At 39.0% G+C, this 23,876-nt stretch overlaps 1 protein-coding gene, 1 long non-coding RNA gene and 1 other non-coding gene across 3 annotated transcripts in view; 1 reads left to right on the top strand and 2 right to left on the bottom strand.

Moving 5' to 3' along the window:
* Nucleotides 1-645: 645 nt before the first annotated feature.
* LOC123616610 (uncharacterized) lies at nucleotides 646-11,152 on the bottom strand. Its single transcript, XR_006724617.2, has 3 exons — nucleotides 10,486-11,152; nucleotides 3,766-3,897; nucleotides 646-1,628 (listed from the first exon to the last, which is right to left on the bottom strand). It is a non-coding gene; the product is annotated as an uncharacterized LOC123616610 (long non-coding RNA).
* IPO8 (importin 8) overlaps nucleotides 9,950-23,876 on the top strand; it is a 59,904-nt gene continuing 45,977 nt past the window's right edge. Inside the window, exons 1-5 of the mRNA XM_074357636.1 lie at nucleotides 9,950-10,269; nucleotides 15,782-15,863; nucleotides 18,872-19,028; nucleotides 21,644-21,802; nucleotides 22,787-22,943. Coding sequence (XP_074213737.1) covers nucleotides 10,186-10,269; nucleotides 15,782-15,863; nucleotides 18,872-19,028; nucleotides 21,644-21,802; nucleotides 22,787-22,943 — 639 coding nt within the window. The 5' untranslated portion in view covers nucleotides 9,950-10,185. The remainder of the gene's footprint in view (nucleotides 10,270-15,781; nucleotides 15,864-18,871; nucleotides 19,029-21,643; nucleotides 21,803-22,786; nucleotides 22,944-23,876) is intronic.
* On the bottom strand, nucleotides 12,310-12,382 carry TRNAA-UGC (transfer RNA alanine (anticodon UGC)). The gene has a single exon. It is a non-coding gene; the product is annotated as a tRNA-Ala (tRNA).

Genomic DNA, 23,876 nt, shown 5'->3' with positions numbered 1-23,876 from the left:
AAAAGGTTTGATCTGTTTGCCGCTGGCCAAATACTCTCCTTGAAGCTGTTCTGCAGCAGGGCGTGTTACCCTGTAGTTAGCTCTCTTCAGGTACCGACCATGTGAATAATAATACGAGGTACAGTGGGAGGGACACGGATCGTACTGCCGGTTCACCATCAGTTAGTTTGAGTAGCAAAATACATGGTCGTCAAAAAGCTTAGGTCCGTGGTCAGGCCACGCTGTGTTTGCTAATTTTGCCGCTTCTAGTAACTGATCTTGGGCAAGAAGTTACTATACTGCTCAGATTTTTTTCTTTAATAAAAGACCATTTCCTCAGATGTAAAATGGGCAACTTCATAGGGCAATTGTGAAATTTAACTAAGAAATTATCTAAAAGACTTAACACAGTGCCTGGCACATTAGCATTTACTAAACGGTAAATGCACTAATTGTTTTTTTCTCATTCCGAAAATGTCAGGGTTCTGTGTGTGTGTGTATATTGTCTTACATGCAGTGAAGCGGGCGCTACCAGAGTTTAGTTTCTATTCTAGACATACATCCTCACACGCCTCAATTTAAGCTTGTTTAGGTTTCTCACTAATAAGAATTTAATAAATATTTTGTTTCTCAAATACTTAATAGCTTTTAAAAGTGAACATTTTGGTTGCCATATCGGCAGTCATTTTAAGGGTTGGAGAAGGGCATTCTTACGCTGCAACCAACGAAGTCACCTGCTGAGGAAGAAAGTTCTTGTTTTGGTCCTCCACACACTCTGAGGTGTTAAATAATCTCAGGAAGATGGTATAAGAGCATTAAATTATTATGGTTAACATTTTTAAGCTAGGTGTGGGCTCAGCAGGTAAACCTTGAAGCCGTGTGTGACTCTGTAGTGTTAGATGTTAGTATAATGTTATCTGGATAGAGGATATAATGTGATTCACTATTTCACAGAAATTTTTCAACTCATGGTAGTTATTTTGAGGGTTAGGGATGTTAGTATTCCAGTTAAGTAAATTAGTTCATGGCTTTTATGTCCAGAACACAAGCTAAAAAGTATACAGACAAGCAGAAATGTGACTAAACAATTGAGGGGAAAACTTGATGTTTGAGAACAGTTGTTGAGAAATTCCACAAGGCCTGGCCCTTTTTTTAGCCACAATGTTTTCTGCTGCATTAGGGTCTTCAGTTTAGTCTTTTATCCTGCACCCAATCAACACTTATTTAAAATATTGTGAGCAACTCTTTGTATTTTTTAAGGTAAGTGTCCAACAAGACGAGACTCATTAACCAAGGTATTGCCTCTTGATAATACTCGCGTTTTAGGAGAGTAGTTTAAATGAAATGCTGTTTTCCTAAGTGTAAAGACAATGAACTAGAAGTTAACTGTTCTCAGACTTACGAGAAAAAATGGACAAGAGCTTTCATCCTGAAGCAATGTAACTTTTGAACACACAGTTCTTCTGGAAGCTTTTAGTGCAAGTCCAGATGTCTTTACAGAAAGGTGTACGTATGCACAGATTTGATACCTTTGCAAGAGATGCAGGGGGATCCACCGATGTGTCAGGCTCTTTAGAGGATCTTGTCAGTGACAGGGCCCTCCGTAAATTACTGTGCATCTCCGGATATACAGCTGCTTGGTTGTGTCACTGGAGGTGGAGATGGGGGAGAGAAAGTTTTCCTGTCTACTAAATAATCCTAGTCTTCTTTCACTCTGAATCTTTTAGTCTTTTGTTAAATGAATTCTCCCTTAGGAATTGGGATCTGCTGACTGCTACCTCCTCTAAAATTATTTAGTGAGTAAAAAAGCATGTAGTTAAAACAGGAGATGTTTTTTAAGAGGTTCGCTCGCTTACCTCCTGTACCAAGTATCCGTCAGTCATCCCATTTTTAAATTTAAACTTTCTAAACTCCATAATAGCTATACCTTTACGGTGCTATGACATCACCCACTGTGTTTTTATACTTTAATCTTTCCTGTTTGCAAAGTTTAATTCCTTATCTTTAACGACATGTTCTGTTGTGATCCTTGTGGTAACCAGGATGAAATGATGGTTGGCATAAGGACATTAAAGTTTTTCCATACGAGTTCTACTCTGTTCCCCTGCCAAACACTTTATTTTGATGGAAAAAAAAGTGATTTGTTCTCCACTTGCTGCTGGATCTCAGGAGTATTTTTAATCGCCACCTTAATGGTTAGCCCAATATCTCGCCTTCATTTTTCAGCCTCTGGGCAAGTGTTGACAGCTGACACAGCCCACCCGCTACCAGTGCAAGATGCTGAATACCAGATGATAAAACATATTATTGCCCATTATGAGTATTAAGAGGCCTTAGGCTCACTAATTCTAGGTTTCTCAAGCATTATTCCTTTATTCATTTTATTTCAAGGGGCCTTATACGTTGAAATAAATGATTAGGCTTTCATGTGGGTTATCTGGTTTGCGCCTGGGTCAAGGGCTACAAGATGAATACTCAGACACGACAGGTATTACGAATTTTATCCATTTCATCTGCTGAGAGCAAAAATTGAGTTCTTTCTCTGATTTCTATAACACCTCTTTTTTTTTCCTGCTCTTTATCTGGAACTCTTACTATTCAGAAGCTAAACCCCTTCGGACTAGTTATTTGATCTGAAGCTTTCTCTTGTTTCTAAGTTTCACTTTCTGGAAGATCTCCTTAATTTGATCTTCCTAGCATTTTTACAGAATTTCAAATTTCTGCTACATTTAAAATTTATACGTACACTTCTCTTGAGTGTTCCTTACATATGTATTCTGTTCATGTTTCGTGAGTGCATTATTGTCTAATTCTAAGAGTTGCCTTTTAAAAGTCTTCTTCCCTCTGTAGTCCATTTCTTACATTTTGTTCTAGTCTCTTATCTGTGTTGATATATTTGCTCAGAATCTTGTGATTTGGGGTTGACTGTTCATATTTAAGAATGAAGAATGTGGCATCTAAAAATGGCTGGGCACTTTGAAAGCAGATGTGGCACTTGCTGACTTCGGGCTCTGTAGCAGCATGAGTTTTGTGGGGAGAACACCTGGAAGAGCTCTTTCCAAGTGGGACACAAAGCCCAGAAGCCATAAAGGATGGATACACTTGATGCATAGAAATTATCCCCCTAAAACTCCTGTCAGGGGAAATAATGTCAAAAGAAAAACGACTGCCTGCAGTGGGAGGAAACCAAGAAAAGGATGGCCAAAAAAAAAAAAAAAGACAGCTGTGAAGGGGCAGTTCATACATACATACAAAAAACTGATCAGTAAGCATATGTGAAGGTTTACAGTGCAGATTTTGGCAAGCATGTGGGAAGACGGGCACTCATACTGTAGACGGGAGTAAAATTGGTCCTTTTTGGAGACAGAATGTAGACGCTTTTGACACAGAAATTTCACTGCCAGGAATTTAGACATTTCTGGAATTATGCCAAGATACCTGCACGGAGATACTGTGTGTAGCATTAATTGCAACAGCAAAAACTGGGGAAATAACCTAGATGCTGATCAGTAGGAAATTGGTAATATAAGTGAGAAGAGAAGATAGAGCAGAGTGTGTAGTATCATTTGTGTAAAAATTTCTAAAAGCATGTACATGTGATTACCTGAACCATTTTTCCCCCTGGTAGCATGTACAAGAGATTTAGTAGTATTGGCTTTAAGGAAAGAGGGTTGCAGTAGGTAATTTTTATCCTGTATATGATTGTAGAATTTGAAATGTACATATCACTTTTTTGTTAAAAAATTTAAAGTAAAGGAGAAAATGGTAAGTTGCGCTGGTACTTACCTGGCCATATCTTGGATAGAGCTTGAGGGTCTGTTTTAATTATCATTAAGCCTTTCAGTAACATTTGCATTTCATCTCGTAACTCACAGAGCACTCTCATCTATGGAATCCGACTTGATCTTCACGATGGTCCTGGTGAGGTAGATACGGTTTTAGGGGATCAGAAAATTGAGACTCTTGGAGACTGACTTCCTAAAGCCACTAACAGAAGTGCCCAAGCCAGGCTTGGCTCTTCTGAGTCCAATTACAGTGTAGCATTCTCCACCATGACTTCTGCCCTCTAGTTTTCAGGTGTGGTCACCTTCACCATATTTTCCGTCTCTGTTTTGTTCACACAGGTGTTTTGCAGGTGCCACTCAGCTTTTCTAGGGCAAACTCAACACTCAGAGCAGGACAAACTGGATTCAGCTGAGGCTGTCCTAAGTTACAATTTCTCGTACGCCCTGAATTTGAACGGGGTGACTCCTTTTCCAATGTGAAACGTGGAAAGCCCGAGGAAATGAAGAAACAGAACATTCTGAGGAAAAGCTGATTTGAAAATGAATGTTTCATCTTTACTCCTAGTTAATACCACAGCCTTTCATTTCTATGCCTCTCCACCACCACATTTTAGTCTCTTGAGATGGAAGTTTCTGGCTTCTGTTTAGAAATCCCCCAACCCCCTATTTAGCTTATATATACTGATTTTTTTTTTTAAAGAAAAATTCCTCTTTAACTGAGAGATCTGCCACATTTCTTTTCGAAAAGTCTACTCAGGGCTTTTGATTACATGTGATAGTTGAGAGGAGATTACCACTGACGTTATTATAGCCACAAAATACTGAAGATTTTATGCTTACAAGATGTATGTATATACTTCTGCATGTATTTCAAGTGCTATGGAGAAGAGACACTTCTGAAGCAGAGGCAGTTCATCTACACACTTCACAGTGTTCACTTACAGATTGTTCAGGATGGTTGAAGAGCTATGTTATTAAACTTAGAGATAGGGATTTTCCTTCACTGGGTTTTAACTCCCGCTTTGCCTTCATCGTATGGACTAGATTCAAGCTGGCTATCGTGGAGCAGCAGATGAGCTGCTGCCAGCAGATGGGGAAGACAGCTGTGTGCCGTTCCATTTAGACGACTAAAGTGTGAAATCTCAAAAAAGGCCACTTGGAGTAAAAATGACTTTCTGTCATTTGAGCGGTAACCACGCCAGTTACTCTCTCTGCTGTATTTCTAGGGTAATGTCACCCACTTCTGCGGTGCCAACTAGCCTACATGCACCGCTGACTCAGAGTCCTCCAAGCCCCGGCCAGGGCTTCCTCCTCCTCACCCAGCTCTCCTGTGAGAACCAGATGTGAATTTCCGATGGTCACTCTAGCTCTGTTACCCATGAGCACCTCTAGTTCAACATGCCCCAAAGCGAACTCATCTTCCCCCCAAAGTCTTATACTCCTTCCGTGTCCCATAGGTCATCAAAGCTACATACTCTAGAATCATTTTTTTTTACATATAAACGTTTTTTATTGAGGTATAGTCTTTTTACAATGCTGTGTCAAATTCCAATGTAGAGCACAATTTTTCAGTTATACATGAACATACATACATTCATTGTCACAATCTCTTTTGCTGTGAGCCACCACAAGATCCTGTATATATTTCCCTGTGCTACACAGTACAATCTTGTTTATCTATTCTACATTTTGAAATCCCAGTTCCTTCCCACCCCCCATCCCCCTGGTAACCACAAGTTTGTATTCTATGTCTATGAGTCTGTTTCTGTTTTGTATTTTTGTTTTTTGTTTTTGTTTTTGTTTTAGATTCCACATGTAAGCGATCTCATATGGTATTTTTCTTTCTCTTTCTGGTTACTTCACTTAGAATGACATTCTCCAGGAGCATCCATGTTGCTGCAAATGGCATTATGTTGTCGGTTTTTTATGGCTGAGTAGTATTCCATTGTATAAATGTACCACATTTTCTTTATCCAGTCATCTGTTGATGGACATTTAGGCTGTTTCCATGTCTTGGCTATTGTAAATAATGTTGCTATGAACATTGGGTGTAGGTGTCATTTTGAAGTAGGGTCCCTTCTGGATACATGCCCAGGAGCTGAATTCGTGGGTCATATGGTGAGTCTATTCCTAGTCTTTTGAGGAATCTCCATACTGTTTTCCACAGTGGCTGCACCAAACTGCATTCCCACCAGCAGTGTAGGAGGGTTCCCTTTTCTCCACAGCCTCTCCAGCATTTGTCATTTGTGGACTTTTGAACGATGGCCATTCTGACTGGTGTGAGGTGATACCTCATTGTACTTTTGATTTGCATTTCTCTGATAATTAGTGATACTGAGCATTTTTTTCATGTACCTATTGATCATTTGTATGTCTTCCTTGGAGAACTGCTTGTTTAGGTCTTCTGCCCATTTTTGGATTGGGTTGTTCTCTAGAATCATTTTTGACGTCTCTTTGTGACCTTGTATATCTGATCAGTGACAAATTTCTGTTAAGTCAACCTGTGGAATGTCTCATATCTGTCCTACCTTCTGTATTCCTATTGTGGTTATCCTGTTTCAGACCCCTTATCTCTCACATGCTTTCACGTAATCATTCAACCAATACTTATGGATTGCTTATGATGTACCAGGCATAGTGTGAGACTGGGTCTCACTGTGTCTCATTTATCAAAGTTTGGATAAGGTCCCTTCTTTCTCCTAAGTAGAATACAGTGATGACAGTTAATATTGAGCATATGCCATGGGCACTGTGCTGATCTCATTTAATCTTCACAATAGCTTTTGGAAGCAGAGGAGGAAATGGACAGATAGGTGAGGCATATGCAAACCATGATAATACAAGACAATATAACTCACTCAAATTCTCCCTCATACAAGGTGAAGGTGTTAATATAGATGCCCTCTCGTATTGTACACAGTAATAAAAAAAAGGGGGGACTCAAACAATGAGCCATATATAAGTTAAAGATACAGTTAAGGGAGAGCTACTTTAAAACACTTGCAAAGAAATCTGAGAGCAGAATTAGAGATGCCCATGTTTTTTCCTGTTGTCTCAGACAACACTAATTTGACATCACTATCTTTTAGTGACTTGTGTTCACCGAGTCTTTTCAAAACATACAAATTTTTCATGCAAACATCATCCCTTTTTAAATTATGTATTTTGTTAGTTAATTTTTTTTAATTTTAAGATAGTTGTAGATTCTCACGTAGTGGTACGAAATAATACAGATGGATCCCATGTACCCTTTATCCAATTTACTTCAATGGTTAACATCTTGCAAAACTAGGGTACAATACCACAACCAGGATATTGAGATGCCATCAAGATAGAGAATATTTCCACCGTATAAGAGTCCCTCATGTGCCCTTTCATAGTAATACCCATTTTCCTCTTGTCCCCATCCCCACTTTAACTCCTGGCAACCACCTCTCTGTTCTTTTTATAATTTATTATTTTAAGAATGTTACATTTTAAAAATTATATAAATGGTATCAGACAGTAAGTGACATTTGGGGACTGGCTTTTTTTTTTTTCACTTGGCATAATTCTCATCCAGGATTTATCCAGGTTGTTTCATGTATTTCCTTCTATTGCTCAGTAGCGTTCCACGGCATAGATGTGCCTGTTTGTTTAACCACTGTTTCCCAGGGAGGCTGCACCATTTTAAACTCCCGCCAACAACATATGAGTGATCCAGGTTCTCTGCATCCTCACCAGCATTTGGTGATGTTGCTATTTTAAAATTTTCTTCTCTCATTTTACATTACTGGAATGACTGCGTCAGGTCTGTCCCTGCTCTAAACCATCTTTAGTGCTACCAGGGTTCAGTTTAGACATGTGTCTTGAAGGATTTGGGTGCATCCAGGTAGAAACATCTAGTTGAAGAAAAGAGATCTTGGTTAGAAGCAGTGGTGTAAGTTGTCCCACTTGAGTGGATGGTTAAAGTTACATAAGGGATTGAAATGACTAAAGCAGAATGGGTGGAAGGGAAAGAGAAGAGTTCTGAGAAGTGCCACTATTTAAGAGTTGAGTGATCAAAGCGTTAGAAATACGTTCTTTTAAGAGGAAACAAGGAAAGGTTATATATGTAAACAGTGTCAGATACCAGAGAGGTTTTAAGATGAGAATTAAAGCTGTCTCGTGCAGATACCAAGTGCATATGTTTTAGATATCAACTGAGGTATCAGTATTCATTTTTGTTGGCAGTTTCAGTGGGGGGGGGGGAATTAAGGCAGACGCCTGTGAATAGCTGACTGAAGCATGAATAGGAGGTCAGAAAGTAGAGACAAGGAAGGAGTGAAAAAAATGAACAATAGTCAGAGAGCATTACTGAACAGAGATTGTTTTTAACTGGAGGAAATGTTTTTAAGCTGAGGTTGAAACAGTACAGAGAAAGAGGTTGAAAATGTATGAAAAAGTTTTACAAATTGTCAACAATGTGTGTAATAACACTCAAAATTTATTTTAATGAAAAATATGTGGAATAGAGAGAGATTAATGGAGCTAGGTCCCAGAGGGGATGGAAGAAGATTGGGTTCAGACTGGAAGCAAGGAGATGAAGAGGGGTGAACAGAGATTAATTTGTGTTTGCATGAGTCAAGGCTAATGGTTTTGTTCATCTTTGCAGGACTCTGTGAAAAGGGAGGGAGTTTGAGAAGGGTCTTGAGGGTTGGAACAGTTGCTGAGGGAATGGAAGATGGTGCTGATCAAAGGAAAGGAATAGGATGGTTGAGCCTGAGAAAGAATAAACATTTGTAGCGGTATCAATTTGAGCAGTGGGTCAAGGGTAGACTTGAGAAGTTAAATTGGGAGTTTAAGAGCAAAGAAGGATGCGTAGTCAGGAATGGATAGACTAAGGAGACTGAAAAGTGATTGATTTGGAAAACAGGTATAGCATTATTGAGGGAGAGAGAGAGATGAAAGAGTAGGTTCTATTTTGAGAAGAAGATTTTGGAGTTAAGATTTCAGGGGTCAGAGTTTAGATTACTGGGAGGGCCAAGAGAGTGGGTTAAGGAAATAATGTGGAGGTGAAAGGCACTATGTTTTATAGAAACTCGGAGCGTTAAGGAGTTTGTATTGTATCTTGAAATTGATGGTAAATCATCAAGGAAGGGACATGACAGTATTAACCAGTAGGAAGCATTACTCTGATGGAAGCGTAGAGTGGGCAAAACTGGAAGCCACCAGAGAGACGTTGCTAGGCACTTCTGCACCCAGCTGAAGGCCGTGGTCCCATTTACACCCTCTGCAAAGGGGAGAGCTTTCAGGCAGCTAAGTTTTCCTACACATATTTTCTACCGTCTTGAATGAACCCATTGGTCTCAATTATCTGCTCCTGGAAAGATGACGACCCTTCAGATGTATTTTGCCCAGTCATCTTCTTTACAAACATAATTAGAACTCTCTTTTCTGAGTTAGCCTCAGGGAAAAGTAGCTCCTTCATATTTTCATGCCGTTGAAATTGTGGCGCCAGATATGGCCACAGTGGGTGAAAACAGTATAACTTTTTCTGCCTTTCACTACTTTTCTGAGAAGATGCGGAAAATTTTCAGAAACCCCCAGGCATGTGGTTTCTCTGATCTCCGCATTTCCACAGGTACTTTGTAAGTATATTTTACCCGTTTACATTTGCGTCTTCTATCACATCGTAACCTGCACCGAATTCATTTTGTTATAACGTGGTACCTAGATATCTCAGTCCTTGGCTCAAAACTACATGTTTAAGAAACGTTCAGCGAATGAGTGTGAGTGAGTGAGTGAGTGAATGAGTGCATGTTGGCTCCCACAGACCGAGAGAACCCTGCCCTCCTATGGTTTAGATAATCCCGAGGTCCCCACAAGTCTGCCCTGGAACAGGTTCAGTTGTGACGCTCAAACAGTTCTCAGACTAACAGAAAGTGCCACTCCATCTGTATATGTTTAATTTGGAAGCAGCTGTAAAGAGACCCCCAGGCAGCTTGTTTCCCCATCTGGGAAGAGGCGCGAGGCTTTTCGTCCGTACGGCAGCATGGCGGCCGCCTGCCGGAGCTCGTGAGCGCGGCTTCCCTCCGGGGAGGCGGCCGGGACCGCTTTCCGCACAGCAGCATGGTGGCCGCCAGAGGGCGCGGCCATCGCGTCGCGCCCGGGGGAAGAGGCCGCCGTAAAGGAGGCGCCGCTTCCTCTTCTGACTTCTCCCGCCTCCCACCGGCTGTCGTAAAAGGGTGAATGGAGAGCGAGTTGTGGGGGGTAGGAAGGGAGGACAGGGGGCGCGGAGTCAGAGTGGCGCAGCAAGTGGCTGCAGGTGGCGACGGTGGCGGGGGGTGGGGAGTGAGGTGGTGCGGGGATCGCAGAGGAGGAGGCTGAGGGCGTCCAAAGGAAAACTCAAGCTGCAGTCTGGCCTACTGGTCCGGGGGCCGCGGAGCCCCCGCCCGGGGAGATGGACCTCAACCGGATCATCCAGGCGCTGAAGGGCACCATCGACCCGAAGCTGCGGATCGCCGCTGAGAACGAGCTCAACCAGGTGAGGCGCGGGCCCGCGGCGCCCCGCCGCCGCCGGAGCGGCGCCCCCCGCCGGCCGGCGCGGCGCCCCCCGGTCTGCGCCCCCGGCCGCCGCCCCCACGCGGGCTCCGGACCCCGCCGCGCCTCCCGGCCTGTCCCGCCCGCGCCCGCGCCCGCGCCGCGGGGTCTGGGGGAGCCGCGCGCCCCGGGATCTTTCCTCGGCGGCTCGCTCACGCACCTGTTGGCCACCTTTGCATCCTTTCCTGTCGAATTCCTCCTCCCGTGCAGTTTGTTCAGCCCGCTTGGTTCGCAGAAAGCAGCTCTGGCGAGCTTTGCTGGTGTTTTCAGGGCGTGATTTCTCTTAAGTACGCCGGCTTGGTGGGAAAATTCACTTAAAATTCAAATCTGAGTTCAGCTTTTGTGCCGACCCAGCCCTTTTTAGGTGTTGCTGTGGGAAACCCTGCCCATCGCCTGCTTCTGTGGGGCTGGCAGGACCGTGTACACACTGATTGGCAGAGTTTTGCTGGGGCGCTGGGAAATGCTGTCGGGAGAGAGCTCTGGGCAGAACAGGCAATTTTCACAGCGGTTCTGCTTTACAAAGACACGCCGAGTAGTGAGTGTCTGTAGGGATTTCTCATAAACGGTAAAAGGTGGAGGACTTTCTTTACCCCCCCATCCTCTGGCCTTACTAACTAGCCTCGACCTTGTTCCCGCGATACCACTCACGTTTCCAAATTTAATGATCCCAAACTCAAGCTTCTGTTTTCCTCCGCACCTGTAAGAATGAATCGTAGACCTTTCACAAAAGAAAGTACGATAGAGTGACGGCTGTTTGAGGTTGCAGTAGTCCTTAAAATGTAAAGGAATATTCCTAAATTAGTGGTTCTCCAAGTGCTGACCGGGGTGAGCAGCGTCAACCTCATTTGGGAACGTGTTGGAAATGCAAACTATGAGGCTTCCCTCTAGACTTAAAGAATTAGAAACTGTGGGGATGGGGCCCAGTTATGTTTTAATTAGTTAGCCAGGTGATTCTGTGCTTCTTAAAGTGTGAGAAAACTGTCCTAAGTATACGTTCCCGTAGAAATCCATTTAGGTTTTCCCTGGTTGGAGTTGACTGTAAAGTGCAGATCTGCGTTGTGAACCTTTGAAAGGGATTATTTTAATGGGCAAAGTAAGTGTGAATCCAGGATTCCCAAGAGATGAAAGGGAGGGGGGAAAACATTGACTCTGGAGAGCAGGTTGAGTTGAAGGGCAGCCCAAAGGGAATGTATTGCTGCTGCAAAAAGAAAGGGACTCTTACTCAGAACAGGGGAGAGTTAAAGTCAGTACCTGCCCCAGGCTTTGCAGAGTAAAAGTACTGTATGTTGCTTGGCTGGAAAAGCAGTAATCCAGGCGTTGGTTCCGAGGAACAAAGCAAGAGCTGAACTTGCAGTCCGGTAGTATGAACGGGGGAGGTGGCCTGCTTGTGACCCCCTTCTCATCACAGCGAGGCCGCATGTTATTTTGATAGTGCCCACAGGGATCATGTCATTGCTGTCGTGTTGTACCACCCTGCCTCTGTTAGCCTGCCCTTGCTTTGTTTCTGATTCATCAGCAAATAAGCGCAGTTGACTTCATGGGAGTGGGAAAGGTAGGTGGGAAAGCCTGCAGAACGAGAAGAGACAGTTAGGACCCAATTCCACCCTTTTCTTTGTGGCATTTCAATCCAAATCCATTTCAGCCTCACTCTGCTCTACCCCATATCTGCCCAGCTCTTCGCAGAGCACGAATCCCTCAGCAACTTCTAAACGTAGCTTATTGCTAAGTCACTCATTTAGGATTTATATTCTGTATAATACTTTGGATTGTAATATGCTCTACGTATTTTTTTAAATTGCTTGTAAGTACAAGACCAAAGTATGTCACATAACCTTTAATAATGTTTATATATATGTTTTATATATAGGTTATATATATACAGGTTATATATATATAGGTTTTATATATATGTTTAATTTTTTTTTTATTTTTAGGTTTTTTTGGTGGGGGGAGGTAATTAGGTTTATTTAGTTATACTTTTTGAGGGAGGTATTGGGGATTGAACCCAGGACCTCATGCATGCAAGGCACGCACTCTACCACTGAGCTATACCCTCCCCCCTGTATGTTTTATATATATAGGTTTTATGTATATGTTTTATATATAGGTTATATATATATAAAGGTTACATGGTTATATAATAAAATAAGTTTTGTATGCTGTAACATCCTTCTTTGTTGGATAAACAGGTGGGTAATCTTACCATTAGTGATGAGGGTCCAGTTAATTTATTTTAGTTTAGGTCCCCCCTCAGCAGATACCCTCTGAGTAGGAAGAGGGGGCAGTTTCTACAGTGTCCTGGTTGATTTGTCAATTGCCATTTAGAAGAGTAGGCAGCTTCAAAACGTAACAGCCTGTGTTCCAAAGGATACATTTTTTTTCTTTCAGAATTGTTTTTATTTTTTATTTTTATTTTTTAATCTATTTCTATATATAGCGGCTAACATTTGTCCAAAGGATAAATTCTTATTTGGAACTATATTTTTTCTGTAGCCAGCATCTTTCTGTTTCCAGTGACTGGCTCCTTGACTGCTATATGAGATACTGTTTCTCAGGGAAAATGCATTTTCAGTTTTATCGGAGGATGTTAAGAATGCACCCTGTGTACATTTGTCATTGTCTTTAAGCTTTGAAGTCCCTTTAACAATAGCATGGGGAAGTAGGAATGGGTAGATGTCTCTTTCCAGTAAGTCATCCAGAAAAGTGTCTTCTTTGAATAAATCAAATCATTCTCCATCCACATGGCCTCAGTAGGGGAATCAAGATATTTACTTTCATTGCCAAGCTTTGAAATCTGTGCTTTTCTAGCCCTTTAAGAGTGTTTGCTTATATGATATATTTATCAAGTTATTTGCAGGCACTAGTGTAAGACTCTGCTCTCATAGAGCTTGCCTTCTAGTGGAAGACAAGTAAATAATATAATTTTGTAAGTGCTGTGGAGGGTAAAGCCCTAGAGAGCGTGTTGAGATATATCAGTAGGTGGTCTTTTTCTGAAGAATGACACTGAGCAGAGGCTTAGATGTTGTGACAAAGTGAACCAGATGAAGAACTGGGAGAGGAGCAGAGGGAAGATCAAGTTCAGTAAAGGCCCTCAACTTGGCACATTGGAGGATAAGAAGAGTGAATGTCAAGGGAGCAGCGAGGCCGAGAATGAGAAAACATAGGGTCTTTGCTTTAAAGAAGTTCTGATAAAGTGCAGAATTTAGCTATGCAAGGAAACTCTTTATTTTCAGAATACTTCACTAAGTAAGTATCTTCAAGAATTTGAGAGATGTCTTTTTCTTCTTCTTTTCTTAGGAACTTAAAGCCCAAGGTGGAAAAGGAAGTTGGATAAATATTCATAAGGAAAATAGTGTGAGAATATATCTGAATTTACCACTGAATGTTTTAGCTGGTCAGATTAACATTGATCGAACCAAGACTGAAAGGAGGAGACAAAAAGTTGTATAAGTTCTTTGAAATGGCAACCAGTTGTGAAGAGAGAGTTCCAAAATGTGTACACTGGCAACAATGTTGAAATAAAAGGAGTCCCTACTCTAACGGCTTTCAAATAAGTAGTATTATTCTAAGTGTAAAGGTTATTTTGTGTTTAGGTGAATAAGTAACTAAGCTATGTAGATTAGAACTAAACTATATAGATGTCTTAATGTTTGATTCACTAGAGGATTTTCCAGTATCTCAAGTTATAAACATGAGTTATTTATAATAATGTAAATGTGGAAGGTATAGAAGATTGGGCTAAATCTATGTTAATTTCTTTCTTTTTTTCAACTGAAGTATAGTCAGTTTACAATGTTGTGTCAATTTCTGCTGTAGAACATAATGTTTCAGTCATACATACACATTATGTATTTGTTTTCAGATTCTTTTTCATTATAGGTTATTACAAGATATTAAATATAGTTCCCTCTTTTATATATATATATATATAATTTTTTTTTTAAATTGAAGTACAGTGAATTCCTGTTCTATACTAATTTTGGCTCCTGTAAACTGCTGTTAAAAGAAATCCATATTTTAAAAAACTACTTTAAAATTCTGGTGGTTTCAATTATGGATAAAGAATTTACTTCATACACAACAAATTTAAGATTTTGAGGTTTATACAGGGTGAAAGGAAGAACAGTCATAAAATAATTCACCATTTTACTCAGGATATAGAAAGATTTGGGAAGCATAATTTCTTGGATGGAAAGGATCAATATTTTAAAGATGCCCATTTTTCCAATTTTTTTGGTCAACCATTTATCTTAATAAATGCTGTTGTAAATAAATGAACAGGAAAGGTGGTAAATTAAAACACGGAGTGGTATGCAGAAACCTCGCGGTGTACCAGAACGGATGCCACCGTAGGGCCTGGCTCCTGGGAGGAGGGAGGCAGAACAGATGCTGCATCGTTGTCTGGCTTTGGCCGCACTGAGAGTTTGAGTCTTTTCTGGAAATATCAGCAGGCAAGGCTAAGTGTAAGCTCTGGGAATGTGGCAGGCCTGTAATATGGTCCAGGTACTAGACATCTAAATATGGTCAGAAAGAATGGGCTGCGCCCTCTCCTTCTTTTTTTTTTTTTTTTTTTTTTTGCTTCTAAAGTCATCATGGCCAAACTCAGGATTAGGTCAAAGTAGAACTTGTCTGTAGGGAGAAACAACCCAGCAGCAGGCAATTCATCAGCATGGGCTCACTTGGGCATCGTTAAGTTTAAAAGATGCTCTGGCATCAGAGGGCGGCTGGTGATGACAGCTCTCCACACCGTCTTGTGAGGCACACTGTCCAGTCTGGACTGATGCCGCTCTGTAGCACACGAACAGCTATTGTCCATTTTCCTGTGTTGGATTTCCTGTTTTCTGTTTGTCAAAAATACCATAAACAAAATTGAAGGCCACATAAGCTGGAAAGAAACAGTTGCTATGTATAAGTCAAATAAATAGTTGAGATTTTAAATTCATAAATAGCTCCCAGAATTTATTAAGAATAAAACAAATACTCCGTTTACAGAAGGGTAAGAGAAATAAAGAAAGTGTAGAAGAAAACAGCCAACAAACAGGAAAAAAATTCAAGCTAGAAGAAATGTAATATAAAATATGAATAAAGTTTAAAAGTTTCAAAGGAACGATAGTGCTAGCCGCTATACTGGATAGAGGGACACACTCACATACTGCTGTTGGAAGTGTAAATTGCTACACCCTTTCTGGGAAGCATTTTGACGACATACATCCAAAAAAACAAAACAAAACAAAACAAAACCCCACCATACAAATGTTCATACTCCTTTATTCATGAGTTTAGTCTAAATACATTTTTTTGACATGAAGTGTTTTGGTAATCTTTATTTTGCTGAGAGTTTCTCTCACTTTAAACGTTTTTATTTTATTTGCACAGTAATGTGTTCAGTAACAGGTGCTAATAGTTATTCATTTATATTGCCCTATTTTTTATAAAATATTTCTTTGTAATTTCAGTCTTACAAGATTATCAATTTTGCCCCCAGTTTACTTCGGATTATAGTCTCTGATCATGTGGAATTTCCAGTACGCCAGGCAGGTGAGTTGGTTTTCTATCTTTTGTAAATTTATTTATGAGTAAAAGAACTAGAATTTTATTTTAACTCTAAATATCTGCTTTCTTTGAAAACATTGGACGCACACATGAAGTATTTCTAACAGCTTAAAAACCCTCTTTTTTCCAGGAAATTTAGAGCCTTTAAATCTTCCCCAGCCTTTTCTTTCCTCCCCTCCCTTCCAGCTACAATTCCTTACCTCTGTAACTCTGTCACCTTTCCCCTTAGCTTTCCCAATTTTAATGGCTTTCTCTCCCTAATTGTTTATGATTCCTGGTGGCCTTGCCTTTGGGCCCACAGACTGAGACCATGAACTTGTTTATGTGAGTTCCGCTCCATTCATGCCTCAGATCACGGAGGTAATGTACCACACAGGTGTTCCTAACCACGTGACTGGGGAGCAGGACTGTAGTTATAAACATGAAACTTACTTTTGAGTCTTAGGGTAGTTCCCTGATGTTGTGTATTGTTCTTCTTTTGCTTTTTTTTTTATAAGCTCATCATTAAAACCCAGAAGGTGAAAAAATGGAGAAAGCTTTGGAGCATCTTGAGTCCTAAAAAGAGAATAATTTCAGGATAAAGGGGGTAAAATGACACTAGCTAATTTAAAAATATATAATTAAAGAGACTTTAAAAAATTATGTGACAAGTATTCATAAATAATTTTGACAATACTAGAGAATACAAAGAAAAAAGGAAAAAAAATTACCTGGCATTTATCACTCAGAAATGACCATCATTAACAATAGAGGAATTAGTCTTTCCATGTGTTCAGGTAGAAAAATAGATGAACAATTTTATAGAAATTTTATACTCAACACACTGATAAAAGTGTGTAGTTTTACTTGAATAGAATACAACGTAAGAAATCATTGAGCTTTGGAAAAATATTTATAGCAATGTGTATGTTTCCTAAATGATTCCTTTGTGGTTAAAATAAGGAAAACCCATGGAAAAACATTAATGTTGGAATTATTTTTTACTTTAATAAGATTTATAAGACTTCTGTGTAAGTTTTTTGAAACCACAACTCTCAATTTAATCTTTGCTTTATAAAATAGTGCTGTTTTGAAACTGCATTTTGCTAAAGTGAGCCTGCTTTAATAACCTAAGTGTTTATAGGGCTGTTGTGAAATTCCTGTAAAGCTTTGTGGACATAGTATTTTTTAAAGATTTTACAGCAATTTTTAAATTAATACATCTTCTTTATATGACATGTAAACGTTATAGAAAACCAAAATTTGTACTGTTAGATTGCTCTTAATCTCACCCCCAGAGATAGCTGCTGTCAACTTTGGTTCATGGTTCCCTAATTCTTTTTTTTTTTTTTTTCTGTAGATATACTGGTTTTAAAAAGTAACAAAAGTCTGTTTGTGTTATAATTTCTTTTTTTTTTTTTTCATTTAACCATGTGCCTTTGGGGGATTTTTCTGTCAGTGTACGTACATATACTTCATTCTTTGAAACAATTATTCGGTATTTCTTTGTATGAGAACTACCAATGTTTATTTAAGCAATCTGATATTGATGGACATTTCTTTTATTGTCCCTTTATTTGTTCTTTTCTTTTTTTTTTGAAGTTTATTTATTTTTAATGGAGGGACTGAGGATTGAACCCAAGATCTCATGCTTGCTAAGCACACACTCCACCACTGAGCTGTACCCTCCCCCGGTTCATCAGTTGTAACGCTTTCTTTGGTTGTTCTTGATAAAGGCAATACAAAAATGAACATCCTTGAACATCTCTCTCTAGATACTTGTGGGACTATTTTCATAGAGTAAACTATAACAAATGGAAATGCTAGGTCAGTGATATTAACCATATTAACATTTAGAATTTTGAATCTTATCACCAAGGAACATTTGCTTGCTTTTTCTATTAACAGTACATTAGAATGCTGTGTTCTCCATGTCCTCACCAACCCTATACAACTTTGAAAGTTAATACTTTTGGTAATTAAGTTTTGATATAAAATGTAAATAGCGCTTAAAGGCAATTTTTTTCTTCGTAATTTATGTAGATTTCAAATCTGTTAGCCATAGGACAGAGTGTGTTTGGCAGTTGATCATTTCCTAATTTATTAGGACCTGCGTGTTTTAGAGCATCCATTTTATCATACAGTCTGAGATACACTGTGCAGAGTTCTACATTATAACTACCCTAAATTCAGATGCCATTTATACATTTTCTATTTAATCTATTATTAAAATACAAAGATGCCCCAGGAATCTGACATTATAAGTGAGTATTTACATTCAGTGTTCCGCTGGGATGGTTAGAAAGCTTCACATTCCCTGTCAAAACCCTGTAGCAGTATGTCAGCTTGTTTCTTTCAGAAGTCTTTTGGTAAATGATGAAGATGATTAAAAAGAATAGGAACGAAATCATTGACTATGTATTTTGATAGAAATAAACAGATACGAAATTTCCCGAGATTTTTCCAGGAATATTTGAAGACTGATGTCTTTTCCCTATTATTTATATTTAGAAGTGGTAAATATTTCAAAAGGGTTAGATAAAAATTTCAAAATGATAGTATAGTAGCCAGTGAAAGAAAAACAAAACAGGCAGTCTGCATGAAGGACAGTAGAAATTCACCTGTTAACAGTTCAGTATTAGGCATTACGAACAGCATTTGTTTTAAGATCTCAAAGTACATTTAGTAGAGTTTCATTTAGACTCTTCATTCATTCATTGTGTTTAGTCTAACAATACATACTTGAGTTCCTAGACCATTTTTCTGTCCTGTAAACTCTGGAGCTGGATTTAATGAAACATTTTCTGCTTAGACTTGCTTCTGCATTAGCTAAAGAGAAACTTTAAGTTCTCATCCCTTTTCCCTTCGTCACTTGGCTATTTATAACTAAAAGTTTCCATTTTTGCTGGGTATCCTCTTTGGCATTGAAGGGTTTAGTCTTTCATGCTCTGTAAAGCTGCATGAAAGCTGTCTTTTCGATACTGCTACAATCAGCATTTTTTCCTCTAACTTAGCTGCCATTTACTTGAAGAATATGGTGACACAGTACTGGCCGGACCGGGAACCTCCACCGGGAGAAGCAATATTTCCATTCAACATTCATGAAAACGATCGCCAGCAAATACGTGATAATATTGTGGAAGGAATAATTCGATCTCCAGATCTAGTGAGGTACACTATACTGTATCTACGTGATAAGTCGGAAGCACAAAATATATGGTTACGGGAGGTTGGATTTAATCATTAGCCTCAAGTTTGTTTTTTTAAATGAGATGAAGTAAGGAAGGTAGGCACTCAAAGAAAATAGTTTTAGCTATTTGTTTTTGCATTTGTAATTCTTTGCCTCAAAATGTTTTGGAAAATATTTAGTTGCTATTGGTTGTCACAAAAAGTTAAAGCAAAAATCATAACTTAACTAAAATTGTTGTGTAAACCCCCGCTACGTAAATAACCTACGTTCTTGGTTACGATCTCCTGACTTTTTACTATCTGCTTTTCATTTCCCTGATACAGGGAAGTTGACTTCTGGGAGTTTTTAATCTACCACTTTTTGTAACACTTTACCTATCGTTTTATTCATTTTTATGAGCTGAGCGTTTTTTCCTTTGAAGAGGACAGGATAGAGTAAGTATAAACTAGAAGAGCTGTCCCTGGTTTTTCAAATTTAGATTGGACACTGTGGAGCAGCACTGTCCAATGTAACTTTCTGCAGTGACAGCAATCTTCTAAATCAGCACTGTCCAGCATGTAGCCACGTGGCATAGATGGCTACTGAGTACTTGAGATGTGGCGATTGTGACTGAGGAGCTGAATTTTTACTTTAACTTTGGTTAAATTCCAGTGTGCACCTGCCCCTATCGGACGGCACAGCTGGAGAGTCATAAAAATTCTGCAGTCTTAAAATAGGAGAAACACATTTTTTTTCAACATGAGCAAGTGATCAGGTTTCTTTTGAAAGTGGAGGAGGGGAGTAGACGAAACTAAGGTAGGGGAACGAAATTGTTTAACTTCAAGAGACTGGGTATAAGTTTATCCCTGAGTGTACAGTGTCCATGTGACATAAGCAGTAGAAAGGGAAGGGTGTGAGGGGAACAGAGAGGAAGGAGGACAAACATTTAACTGTTTGTGCAGCTGTTTTGCAAAGAGGAGAGAATAGGTGTACTGATGAAAGAAAATCGTCATTATTCTCTTTGCCCAAATGCCAGTCTGCCACTGGCTTCCCTCTGGTACCATCACGTATCCATTTCTTGTCAAAATCTTTACATTTTCGGATCCCTCTGAATCTTGCAAGCAAAGCAATGTCTTTTGATAGTCGTCCCTTGCTTAGCTTGGGATGGGAAAGGATTAAGAGGGTCAACCTGAAGATGAGTTAAAAAAATGAAAAGCTTCAGTTTTATTGAATACAAATAAGACCTATGTGTTGTTTAGGCACAGCTGCTGGTGGCACAAGATCTCTGTCTTTATCTTTATTATGAGGCAATTCTTTGTGGCTTTGTTCCTTTTATGTCCTGAAGGCTTAACTGTAACCACTCTTGAAGAAATAGTCTCGAAGCTTATTTAAGAGTATTGCAAAGGATCTTTTGCAAATAGATTTGGTAACATAGGAAAAGGCATTATTTTTTTTCCTCTTTTTTTCTTTATGGGGTGGGGAATTGGGTTTATTTATTTGTATTTGGAGGAGGTACTGGGGATTAAACCCAGGACCTCATGCGTGCTAAGCGTGCACTCTGCCGCTTGAGCTATACCCTCCCCCACCCCCCAACCCCACCAGGCATTATTTTTAAGTTTGTTTCATTTCAGTGAATTTAAGTTATTGGTTGTTTAATTGACACATACTTTTTTTTTTTTTTTGGCACTGTGGAATCCTAATTTAGCAGGATTCACTTTCTAACCACTGGCAGGTGACCATGTCAGGACACACTGATAGTTTATAGAAGAGGCATTTTTTTTCCCTCACTTAATTTTTCTCTCCCAATATAGTTGGGATCCAGTTGAGGAAATTATTACGGACCTAGGTGTTATGAGATCATATCTTTTATCACTTAACTTTGTGGTTTTATTAAAGGCATTTCTTTCTCTTTTCTTTTTTTTTTTTTTCCTGCTGTAGTCTTTCCTGTTGCTTTTTTCTTTATTTCTTTGGAAATAGCTCTTAGCTTTCCTCTTCAGGAATTGCCAATTAATGCTTGTTCCTTATACCTCGAAGTACAAAAATTAGGATCTCAGGAAGCTTTGATAAGTGCAAAATAACTGTGTGGCTGGGAACTGAGCGGTTCAAGCCTTTGGTTCACAGAGGCACTTCCTGGTGTTTTGTATGCCTCCATTTTACTTTTTTTGACCATTTTTAGGCTAAGTCTGTCCAGTTGAAATTGCTAAAATACTTTTTTGGTTTTCTGTCCTCCTTAGCATGTGATAACCAAAATACAAAATACAGCAAGTTGGAAAATTTTATAGTGCTGGGGTGGATTCATTGTCTTTTTTTTTTTTTTTAATTTTATGAATTTATGTTTAAATTCATTTTTTTTGACAAACAAAGCTTTATTTAGGATAAGACCATTTGAGAGGTTTCATTTATTTTAGGCAATTACCCATTTTGTTTGTTTTCAGTAAGTTTGAGCTATTGAGGAGGTTTTTCTTTATAGGACTGCTCCTTTCCCCCAACCCCAGATAAATAACTATATAATGTAGGTAAATAGGAATCAGAGTGCTTTTGTGTAAAATATTGGAGGTCTCTGAAACCTGGTATTTATAACTACTTAGATTTTGGACTTTTTTCCCCCACTTTATAGAGTCCAGTTAACAATGTGTCTCCGTGCCATCATTAAATACGATTTCCCTGGTCACTGGCCAGCGGTAGTGGACAAGATAGACTATTACTTGCAGTCACAGAGCAGTGGAAGCTGGCTTGGCAGTTTATTATGTCTGTATCAACTGGTGAAGACATATGAGTAAGTTGATTTCTACTGGCTGAAGATACCAGCCTCGTGTTACTTAGAAAAAAATTACATTGCATTGAGGGATCTGTTATGGGTGTTACAAAATCAGATTAGTCTGGGAAATGTTGGGTTAAACTTAGTTAAACATGTTTATTTACTACAGTTTTTCAGAGAATCTTGAATCTGCTAATGTACGTTACGAATCTCTAAGGCACTGACATGATCTGCAGTGTTTCTCAAACTTATTAGTTTATTAGTTTCAGAGGACCATTTATTAACACCTTGCCTCGGAAACTCTGTTGTAGAGGTACCTTAACATTTGTCTTCAAGTGAGCACATTATTAAGTAAACTTGCCGTTTGGGCGCAAGATAGAAAATGTTCGCGTTTCTTTGCTAGTGACTTTCTCTTCCATGTAAGTTGCTTGGGGGGTGTGGGACTAGCGTCACATTTAATAACATTGTTTTTTAGTTTCTAAGGGTACTCCTTCTCCTGCATGCAAAGTCCTGTAGCATTCTTCTAAAAATAATTTTTAGAGACTGTTACAGACTTATTAAAGTGATCTGAGAGCTCATAACTTTGTAAACTATTTTAAAATGTAGGATAGTAGATGAAGAAATTTTTTTTCCTGCGTTAATTACATAGTAGGAATGTCTATTTAAACTGGTATATCAACTTGTATTTTATAGGAAGGATTGCGGTGTGATGAAGATTAATTTAAGTTCTAGAGAAATTCGTGTAGGAAAATTGCAAAACTGCCTTGGATTCTTTTAAACTAGTCTAAGTCTTTGTAGAAAGATTTTAGGTATTCTGCTTAAAACATGGATATGCTCTTTCAAAGTTTCTTTCAACTGTATTCTCACAGTCCAAACAGAAAATGTAAGCCAGTGTTTAGAATGTTATCATTTTAGTATAAAAAAATAGATTTTTCAGTCATTGTTTAAGCTGTTTTGTGGGGCAGAAATTATTTTTCTCTCTTTTTGTCTTTGCTCACATAGATATAAGAAAGCAGAGGAAAGAGAACCTCTTATAGCAGCAATGCAAATATTTCTGCCTCGTATTCAGCAACAAATCATGCAGCTTCTTCCTGATTCCTCACATTATTCTGTATTACTACAGAAACAGATTCTGAAAATCTTCTATGCACTTGTTCAGGTAAGTTTCTATAGCAAAAGACAAACAGGGTGGCTTGTATCTCTGCCTGACACATAGAAAGTATTCAGAGGTAAGTGTCAGTCATTGTTAAAAATCACATGTTATATAATCTCACATATATTTCTTCTAAAAACTCCTTATGAGAGATCAGGCTAACAGAAGTCAGCTTAACTGTCAGGTTACTGAAGTGGCAGGGCTGAGATTCAGTGTCCACAGGCCGCTCCACTGTCTGAAGCCTGGTATGGAAGAAACGGGGTAGTTAACTGCCCTAAAACCTGATGATTTGACTAATGTTTCCACAGCACTCTGCCTGTAGATTAGGTACGATTAAGGAGAGGAGGATGGAAAAGAAGGGAGTTCCTTTTTTAATTGGGTAATTAATTATACTGATGGTAGTTTCTTTGCATTTGATCCACTTTAAAGCTGAAAACTAAGATTCAGTGCCTCATTTACCTTTATTTAAAATACTTCTTATTATCTGAAAGCTATAAAGGACATTAATATGGGAATCTAAAAAATAATTAGAGAAGATACAGATGGAATTTTTAAATATACAAATCTTTAAAATTTAATCCTTGAAAGGCTTGGGTAAATTATTTAGCTCGGGGTGAAGAAAGAATAATTGTTGTCAGTTTAAACTCTTTGATGATGAATTAAAGCCCCATTTCTTGCTTTCCAGTTAAATTCTTCATGGCAAGAGGGTAGTTTTGTCAAGCTAGGGAGCCACAATTGTCTGGTTTTGTTCTTGGCTTCCGTCTGTCCTAAGTACCTTTGTACTTTGTACTTTCAGAATATTTCACTTTAATAAAGATTTATATTTTTAGCCTCATCTTTTAAACTTTTAGTAGTGACAGTCCAAGGAAGACTTTATTTTTTTCAGTTCAGCCTTTTTTGGGAGATGGGGAAGCAGGAAGGAAGCACATCCAAGAAAAG

Source organism: Camelus bactrianus, chromosome 34, assembly GCF_048773025.1.
Source record: "Camelus bactrianus isolate YW-2024 breed Bactrian camel chromosome 34, ASM4877302v1, whole genome shotgun sequence".
In the NCBI taxonomy this organism is placed as follows: Eukaryota; Metazoa; Chordata; class Mammalia; order Artiodactyla; family Camelidae; genus Camelus; species Camelus bactrianus.
Note: the sequence above shows the minus strand (reverse complement) of the source record. Positions and strands in the feature narration are given on the sequence as shown.